Source organism: Pezoporus wallicus, unplaced genomic scaffold (assembly GCF_028554395.1).
Source record: "Pezoporus wallicus isolate ANWC-B61680 ecotype Strahan unplaced genomic scaffold, APGP_CSIRO_Pwel_v1 contig_736, whole genome shotgun sequence".
Lineage (NCBI taxonomy): Eukaryota > Metazoa > Chordata > Aves > Psittaciformes > Psittacidae > Pezoporus > Pezoporus wallicus.
Genome location: NW_026639744.1, coordinates 2573666 through 2583491, shown reverse-complemented (window position 1 = coordinate 2583491; position 9826 = coordinate 2573666). Strand labels below are relative to the sequence as shown.

General features: G+C 48.0%; 1 protein-coding gene across 2 annotated transcripts; it reads right to left on the bottom strand.

Annotated features, from left to right (window-relative positions):
- Window positions 1-244: 244 nt before the first annotated feature.
- UPP2 (uridine phosphorylase 2) lies at window positions 245-9619 on the bottom strand. 2 transcript variants are annotated; one of them, XM_057415616.1, is made up of 7 exons: window positions 9457-9619; window positions 8747-8864; window positions 7551-7709; window positions 5287-5401; window positions 2496-2705; window positions 1331-1477; window positions 245-829 (listed from the first exon to the last, which is right to left on the bottom strand). In XM_057415616.1, the coding sequence occupies exons 1-7, from the start codon at window positions 9480-9482 to the stop codon at window positions 657-659; spliced, it is 948 nt and encodes a 315-aa protein (XP_057271599.1). In that variant the 5' UTR covers window positions 9483-9619; the 3' UTR covers window positions 245-656. The 2 variants fall into 2 exon arrangements, with proteins under 2 accessions (XP_057271599.1, XP_057271600.1); XM_057415617.1 differs by lacking the exon at window positions 8747-8864 and having other exon boundaries at window positions 9457-9582.
- Between the last annotated feature and the right edge of the window lie 207 nt (window positions 9620-9826).

Below are 9826 nucleotides of genomic sequence, written 5' to 3'. Positions count from 1 at the left end.
GTCCCTGGCACTCAGGTGAAATCTGGTGAAGGATATATCAGTAACCTGTGCTTCCTATCCCTTTCCATCTCAAAGGTCTCTGTGCTCCCCACCCCTAAAGCTGCCAACCGTGCAGTCTGCTTTTCTTGAGGACAGCCTGTGCAAAGTGGGCTTCCCACACACTCCCTCTTATCTTCAAATGCCCTTGTACATGTCAGGTTTTGACAGATCCTTAATGAATAATAGTAATAGTCACAAATATGGATTAATTTTGTGCATCATTTACTTAGTTTTTGGCTTTATGCCAAATGAAGAGGGAACTCCTTCCCGGAGGATTGCTGTGGACAGGATTGACCCTAACAGTACAGTCCTTTCTGATCACTGGAGATGGGACTGAGGAGCATGCAGTTTGGTAAAACACTCTTAATTTCTGTACAAATATTGTCTGGAGCTGTCCTTGGGTGAGCAGGTTGTTGGTGTAATTCAAGCCACTTTGGAGGTCTCCAGCTCCTGCATGGTGATGTTCACTGGATCCAGCTGCCCCACTCAGCCGTGGAGGGCACTTGTCCATGGGAGTGCATCTTGACCAAGTCAGTCTTTTCCATTTCGCAGAAAAAGGGGATGTGGTGTGCCTGGCATGGGAGACCAAGCCTGCACTGCTTGTGCTGCATCACCCATCAGTTTGTGGAGAAAAGCTTGTTTCCTGCTGGAGGGCACAGCCCCAGCTGCTTTCGGATGAAGGCTGCAATCAAGCGCTGGGGCCGCTGCTGGTATTCCCACAGCAGCTCATGGGATGCCCGGATCTGGTCCCCCTCCAGGCGATCCAGGAGTGCCACACAAACGACAGCGGCTGCAGGATGGCCGAAGCACTGTGTTACCTCACGCCTGATTATGAGCACCCTTTGCCTTAGAACACTGCCCCGTGGGTTGTGGATGCTCTGCTACTGCTGCCCTCCCCAGAGCTCGCTGTGGAATGCATCCTGCCGCACTGGGAAGGCTGAAGCGGCAGGGTCCCTGGGTAGCTGCTGGCTGCAGCACCACTCCCTGGGTGCCCCCCACTCACGCTCTTCCAGCAAAACAAAGGAAGGCAGCTGGCCTGTGTAGCCAAGGCTTGTTTTAAGGCCAGGAAAGGGAGGAGGGAGTATTAAGTTTTGTTTTGTCCAACATGCACTCAGGTCTTCTAAAACAAACTTGGTTTTTATTGACTCACAAAATTTGTTCTAGTGTATGTTTCAAGTTAAAATAGTTAGGAATGTGGTTTTGGCCCTTGGGTTGTCTGAATCTCGCACCAAATCAAACCCTCAGGTTGGGTTAAGCTGTGGAATGCAGGGAAGGATGCAGAAACACTCACCTTTCAGGCCACACAACCTGCACAGGGCAGCGAATGCTGTGGACTCCATTTCGATGTTCCTCACACCGGCATTGTAAGCTCTTTTTAAGTACTCTAACTTTTTTTCACTGGAAAAAGAGCACAATGCTCCATCTAATCTCCCCTGACCTTGAAAGGAAGCAGAGAAGTGTCACTGCATACCTTTACAGTTGAAGTTAATGGGGTGTAGTTTCAAATGGAAAGTTCAGCAGTACCTGCGTTTGTCTGAAGCCACCTAAGTTTTCCTTTGACTAGTTACTTAAGTAGTTGTACTTATGTCCAGTACAGCTACTCCTCTCACACAGCATGTAAAGTCCTTCATGCAAGCCAAATGTATACCTGCAGTTGTGCTAACCTGGGCAGCATACTTCATTTTATTGCTGCTCCTACTATTAATCCGCTCAAATGGATTTTTGTTTAAATAAAACATGGCCTTGAGCAATACACAGATGGCTGCATTTGCAAGCAGATCCAACAGTTTATAAATAGTCCTGAGATTATTAATTCTTCATTTATTGCATTTCATCTACTCTGCAATCAGCATTTAATTTTGCAAACAAAATGGTTCCAGATTAACCAAAGTTTGTTTACATAAATGTTACAAGCTTCCTAACATTTCCTTAGTGTTTGGTAGTTCTGAAGTTACAATCTTTGTTGTAGGAAACACTCAACCCATCTGCTAGGCTCACCACACAGCTGTGGATGAGGGGCTGTTTTCTTTGCCAGGGTGCAGCTACTCCTGCTTTCAGCAGGTCTGTGACTGCACATAACTCCTACTGAATGGGTGGACCAGGGCAGAATAGGTCCCCTGGGCATCTGCATTGTCCCAGGGAGCTACCACTGCTGGGTGGATCTTAGCTCATGATCCACCATCAGCTACAGCAGCACTGGCCTTGCAGGTAACGTTACAAAATTTAACTGTCAGATGCACAAGAGGCCAATTTGCCCAGACAGCCCCAAAACTGGTATGGCATGTTCTGAAGGTGTACCCTGTTCTGACCACTGAATAACCTCTAATGTATTATCAGGTGGGTCTGCTCCTGCAGCCCTTCTTAGACTTTGAAAGCATGAACAGTTTTGCCTACAGAAGAACATAAGACTTGGCATTATGTTTGTGGGGAGGAAGGACAGGCAAAGGTTGTTTTACCTTCATAGAAGTCATAGGTGCACATGGTATGGCCGATGAGTGTAGGGAAGTCAGGAACCTCCTTGCTGCAGGCAAGAAGCTCCTTTGCAAGGTCCTTGTCTAACTCTGTGCTCCTCACCACCACGTCATCCAGCACCACCTGCTCAAACCGTGGCTTGAAGGAGGAGTCCATTGCTGTGTCTGTGATCACAACAGTCCCGGGCTTGATGCCTGTGAAAAAAAATGCTGAGTCTAAGCCAGAGCTCATAACACTTGTGACTGCTGTGAAAATTCAGCATGACAGGAAAATCTCTATAGATGTATGAGTGACTGTGGGGTTGCTCTTTTTAGTAAAACAGATGTGAGAGAATAACTGAAATTCATGCAGTAGCACAGATGTACAAGTAAAATGTACAGAATCAGCACAAGACGAGCAATTGTGGGAACGTGCTGAGCAACAGCATTTTAATTGCTTCTGGCTTGCGGCGATCATGGCCCACCACTAGCTTCTGCAGGCACAAGCAGCACTACTACCCTGGCTGGGGGTCATAGGATCATAGAATCATAGAATAGTTAAAGTGGGAAAGGACCTTAAGATCATCTAGTTCCAACCCCCCTGCCACAGGCAGGGACACCTCACACTAAACCATGTCACCCAAGGCTCTGTCCAGCCCAGCCTTGAACACCACCAGGAATGAAGCATTCACAACCTCCTTGGGCAACCCATTCCAGTGCCTCACCACCCTTACAGGAAAGAACTTCCTCCTTATATCCAGTCTAAACTTCCCCTGTTTAAGTTTTAACCCGTTACCCCTTGTCCTGTCACTACAGTCTCTAATGAAGAGTCCCTCCCCAGCATCCCTATAGGCCCCCTTCAGATACTGGAAGGCTGCTATGAGGTCTCCACGCATCCTTCTCTTCTCTAGGCTGAACAGCCCCAACTTCCTCATCCTATCTTCATACAGGAGGTGCTCCAGTCCCCTGATCATCCTCGTGGCCCTTCTCTGGACTTGTTCCAACGGTTCCATGTCCTTTTTACGTTGAGGACACCAGAACTGCACACAGTAGTCTAAGTGAGGTCTCATAAGAGCAGAGTAGAGGGGCAGGATCACCTCCTTCGACCTACTGGTCACGCTGCTTTTGATGCAGCCCAGGATACGGTTGGCTTTCTGGGCTGCGAGCGCACACTGAAGCCGGCTCGTGTTCATTTTCTCATCAACCAGCACCCCCAAGTCCTTCTCCACAGAGCTGCTCTGAATCTCTTCTCTGCCCAACCTGTAGCTGTGCCTGGGATTGCTCCGACCCAGGTGTAGGACCTTGCACTTGGCATGGTTAAACTTCATAAATTGGCATCAGCCCACCTCACAAGTGTGTCAGGGTCACCCTGGATGGCATTCCTTCCCTCCAGGGTATCAACCAAACCACACAGCTTGGTGTCATCGGCAAACTTGCTGAGGGCGCACTCAATCCCACTGTCCATGTCACAGACAAAGATGTTGAACATAGAATTATTTAGGTTGGAAAAGACCTTTAAGATCATCAATCATCAAGATCATCACCCAGCACTGCCAAGTCTGCTACATGTCCCTAAGCGGCACGTCTACATGTCTTTTAAGTACTCCCAGGGATGGTCACTCCACCGTTTTCCTGGGCAGCCTGTTCCATTCCGGGTTGCTGGACAACCCTTGTGGTGAAGACATCTTTCTTCATATCCAATCAAACCTCCCCTGGCACAACTTGAGGCCGTTTCCTCTCATCCTATCACTTGTTACGTGGTAGAAGAGATCGACTCTCATCTCACTACAACCTTCTTTCAGGTAGTCGTAGAGAGCAAGAAGGTCCCCCCTGAGCCTTCTCTTCTCCAGGCTAAACCACCCCAGTTCTATCAGCTGCTCCTCATGGTACTTGTATTCCAGACCCCTCATCCCATTGCCCTTCTCTGAACTTGCTTCAGCACCTCAATGTCTTTCTTGGACTGAGGGGCCCAAAACCAAACACAGGATTTGAGGTGCAGCCTCACCAGTGCTGATTACAAGGGGAAGATTGCTTCCCTAGACCTACTGGCTATGCTACTGCTGATACAAGCCAGGATAACATCATATCTTCACAACATCATTGTAGTTCTCCTGCGGAGCAGGTGCCCCTTCTTCCAAAGGTCATAAAACTTTTCTTTTTTTTTTTTTGATTTTTCCTGAGTTCCAGCCAAAGCTCTCTGCTCGTCTGTTCAGCCAGGCTGGGCTTCTTTCCTGCTGGCTTGTCTTTATGGGGATGGCCTGCCCCTGTACCTTGATTTCCTTTTTGAGGAATGTCCATCCTTCCTGGACTCCTTTGCCCTTCAGGACTTCCACCAAAGGGACTCTGCCAACCAGTCTGCTAAACAGGCTGAAGTCTGTCCTTTACAAGTCCAACTCAGCAGTTCGGCTGACCCCCTCCTTACTGCTGCAAGAACTGAAAACTACCTGTTGCTCACAATTGCTGTGCCCAAGATGGCCTCTAACCACCACATCACCCACAAGTGCTTCTCTGTTCGCAAACAACAGGTCTAGTGGGCACCTTCCAGTCAAGTGTTTCCAGTTTGAAAAGTGATATCCAATTGTTTAGAATGCAAAGCCTTTGTTCATTATAAAAATATGCACTCTGCTAAGCCAGTCACTAGAAGTTTGCTGGGTTTTAACCCAAAACAAAATATCATGTTGTTTGGTACCTGGGGACCTGACAAAGTGCTAGAGCTCATAACTGCATGACCTATTGCTGAGATTTTTTTTTTTAGTAGCAACTTATTTTTCTCTGAAGAAAGACCATGGTAACTTACCTAAACCTCCGGAAGTACCAATGCGTATAATAGTAACATCTCGGCATTTTGCGTGGTGCAGAAGTTTAATTAGTTCATGAAGCATGATGGAAATGGAAGGGATACCCATCCCATGCTGTTGAGAAGAGAGAAATGAAAAACGTGATACTGTGGCAGGTGACAGGTATGTGACTGCAATGAGCTCAGAGTTATGGTGTGGCCTCTTTCCAGTGATGACACCAATTTTTTGAGACATCTCAGGGTCTTTGTAACCTGTTCAGGTAAAAAGTCTAACCCTCTTCTCCCCTTGATGCTTTTAAGGCTCTTCTTATCAATAGAGCTGGTATTCATGCCTGGGGACCAGTACACCAGGCACGCAAACGGTGTCTCTCCTTTGAGAAAGATCTCACCACAAATGCATCTGGATGTCTGAACGCTCCAAGGTCTTTCCTTCCAGTGCCCATCCTTATGCCACATGCTGATGTCCATTCTTTGTTGTGTCCTGCTTGTACTCTTGGAGTGGTGAATTTCAGTGAGGAGAACTTGAGCCTCTGCTTCTCTGGGTGCCTCCTAACCTGTCCTCACCCCACACCAGAGCACCTCTGCCCATGTTGCTGAGCATGAAGGACAGCAGATGGGTTTGTGCCTCTCACTGAGGACTGGTTTCGGGGTCAGGCATCTGCTACGTGACGTCTTGAGCCTTGTAGGCCACCTATCCTGCTTCCTGGCTCACATCACCCACCTTGGGGTCACTCCATTCCCTGTGCCTGCCTGATTGCCTGTAGACTCTCCCTTCCACTGGCACCAGCCCATTCCCCATCCTCTGCCACAGCTCACTGTGCCTTGCTGCCCCATCTCCGCTGCCACTCTGCCAGGCTGGCAGATGTTTTGCAAATCTGGAGCTGTCGAGGCTGCCTCTACTTTCTGCCCAGCGCTGCTGCACTTGATCATCTTTGTTTTCTGCTTCATCACTCAAACAACGTGCTTTTCTCAGCTTTACTTTTAGAAACAAAAGGTGTTTGGTGGTGTGGGGTTTGTTTTTTCCCCTGAAAAATGCCTCACATTTTTTTGGTTTTGCTATCCTGTTCAAAATCCTGAAGGAACCACGTATAAAGAAGCACAGTTAATGTATGCAGTCAGTTTTCACATTGCTTTGTCTCTTTTCATTTGGCTGTGAGACTGATGGTCTATTAGGCTTGTATCATGTTTTAAATATGAAAACTTCTTGTATGTTCTTATTCTGGAACATCGGCCTGACTTATCTGCCAATACCTAAAAAAATTATTCTCATTGTAAATATTCAAAGCAGGAAACTGTGCTCCTCCCTCTGGTTTGAGTTCATTTGTGTTTCTAAGCAACTTGCAAAAATGTGATGCTGGCAGCTGCTCTGCATGAAGCATTTTGGGGGAGGCTTGCTGTACGCTCTGCCCGGCATCCCCTCACAGCGGTGGATGGCTTCCGCATTGGCACAAAACTGGTGCATGGCCAAGAGCTCAGCATAGGCTTTTCCTCTAGCTGTGTCACAGCTGCTGCGAGAGAGGGGAATAGCAAAACTTGTGGGTTCTTTTTCCCCTGAGATCCTGTCAGATTGATTCCCTCTGGCATTTCCGTCGATCAGGTTTGGTTATGTTTTGTCAGAGGGACCAAACGTGAGCTCTGTCACATGAGTGACGCTGGCTCCTGTGAATCAGATTCAAGACCAATCTTGTACCTGAAGAAATGATGGCAGGACAATCCCTGGGGCATAAGCACTCACCAGCATAGCCTGTATTTGCTTTTTATTTTGTGTGGTGCAAAAAAATTCTTCTCTTAAAGAATAATTAATAATAAAGCAAGGCTTTAACTTTAAAGCTCATGTCAGTGTAATACTTCCAGCAATATTTCATACTTCATGCATGGTGGGAAGTGGTCTTTGCCTCTCAAACTGCCAGGCTGCTGAGCTGAACAAAATACTTGCATGTACATTTTTACTGCAATGCTTTTCGAACTGAACATGTAAGGTGCCGAGAAATATCATTCAGACAGAAGACGCTTTACCATGGCTGGAAGGTTGTACTGGTGATAATGGCTGAAACTGAAAAGAATTAAATCTGCTGGCAGGAGTTGCGGGAGATGGAGAGGGAAAGGTCATGCTAGCCACCCTCCCTGCTGAAGGGAAGAGAGAGCTTCATGCCAGCCTGCTGCAGGACCATGACAGCAGCAGCCCCACGGGCAGGGGTTGTCATGAGTGCCTGGGATGGAAAGCACCTGCAGTGCAGTGCAGCGCAGCACAGTGCAGTACTTACGCTAATGGAGAGCACTGGCCCAGCCCGGTACATGGCATAGCGGTCCGTCCCTGCGCAAATGTCTGCCAGGTCCTCCCCATCGCCTGCCAGTCCCAGCTCCTTGTGCATGAACTGGGCGAATGCCCTCATCCTGTTTGGGCTTCCACCAATGCAGACAAACTGGATGTAAAACATGAATGTGTTGGTATTTCTTAGCTAAAACAGGTACCAAGATTCAGTCTTAATTTGGCAGTGGCAGGCTGTGCCAGACACATCTCCCCATGGAGCACAGCAGGATGCTGTTTCCTCACTGGCAGCCAGGGGACATCAGAACAACTGAGGGTCTCAAAACCAAGAGTTAAAACTATACCCAAGCTATTACTCCCTTAGGGTTGTGACTATGCTAGGTCCAGACACCTGTACAGCTGCATGTACTTGGATATCTAAAGTACTTGGAAAAATCTAAAATATTTTAGCAAATTTACGCTGTTAGTGTTCCTACTGATTGCAAAGCAAACCCAGATGTTAGAGTAGCTCATCATTTAATTTATTCCATCAACAGTGTGGGCTGCAATTAGTGAGTACTGCTGATGACAGAGAGGCCATAAAGTCACAGAGGAAAAAGGACAAATTTTACATATTAAAGGATAAAATGCTCCCTGAACACAGGAGGGAGACCAACATGCAGCTGCAAGGGCACCGATGCTGATCTGGCTGCCAGCGGTGCAGGGGAGTGGGAACCCCTGCATGGCAGGGCTGCTGAAGCCCTGGGGCACCACAGCTCTTCCCCTGTGCTGCTGGGGAAATGCTCCAATTTAAAATGGAGGAGGAGGCAGTCGTGACAGGCTGGTTTTGACAGCAGGTCTTGGCCAAAAATACAACATCCTCTTTCTCTTGTTTCCAGTAGATGATGAACAGATACTTTAGACAAATGCTTCCTCCATCTGTCCTCCAATATGGGGGCCAATACAAAACCAGTTCTATGGAACTGAACAGGTTTCTAAAAGGATAATTGTCTATTGGGATTTCTGCCTGGAACAAGCAAGGGTAGATGACCTCCCTGCCCAGGCTGCCCTGAGTCACTGAGTCCCTTTGCTGAGCAGCTGAACCCTGTCCCCAGCGGAAGCATCCAAGGCAGGAGGGCCCAAGCATGGGACAGCAGAGGTGTGAGATGAGGGGCTGGGATCTGCCACCTCACTCTTTCACCTGCTATTTACCTTTATGTCCCCAAACATTGCTGGCAGGTTGTGCGTCTTGGTTCCCAAGTCCAAGTGATACAGAATGTCCTCCTCCATTGAGTCCAAGTGTGGGTTTTTAATATGGACAAGCCCGCTGCTGCAGGGAGATAGGGCAAAGATGGGTTAGGGGCACCAGGCGGTGCCCACAGGAATGGGGACAGGGCAGGATGGGACATGGGGTGGCCTGGGAGCCCTGCAAGAGCTATGCAGGGCCCTGGTGTTAGGGACAAGCGAGCTCTGCATGCCATCCAGGGTGGCTGCCTTTCTGCTATCGGTAACCCCTTCAACATCTCTTTTATTATGTCTGTGTATTTGGCAAAAATGTTTCTGAGCATTTATGATCGATTTTGTCAATGGCAACCTTAGCTTTCTATCATATAATTCTGCCAGAAATACCTAGCAGGTAATGTACTGTGCTATTTTGTGTGTGACAGCTTATTAAGCTCTTAGCAAATCGGGATTTTATATTTCTATTGTCCTAAATAACTGCCTAGCAGTACAAGTGCAAATTAAATTCAGATTCTGCAGGCAGCAGGAGGCCAGTTTGCCTTCCCTTCCCGCCTGCTTTAATAGAGGGAAAGCAACCAAGTAACAATATGGGTCAGTTTTATAAATAAGGCTGAAACAAAACCCAGAGAACATTTTTCTTGTCTTATTAAAACAAATTCAAACCTTCCCTAGTTACTCACCCGGAGTAAACTGTTGTTTCAGTCATAGTGGCTCTACCAGAGTCAGCTGAAAGCGATACTCTGCAGAAAAGGTAAGGAAAACACCCCGCTATTTCCTCAGCTGTTGGGGTTTGGAGCTCAGAAGGGGTTTTAAGGGCTCTGCAGGGGGTTAAATACCTTCTCTGTCTGTTTGGCTCCGAAGATCAACAGTGACCAGACCTCCTCTGCCCGCTCCCCTTTGCCCCCTCAGGTGTGACTGGTTGCGGATTGGCTGTTTTTGCAGGTGTGTCACTGTCAACCTCAACTCCTCCACTGCCATGCTCAGGGTGAGGCCACGGCCGGTGACCCACTGGCCCGTGCGGTGGGCTCTGGTCACGTGTCAGGCACACGT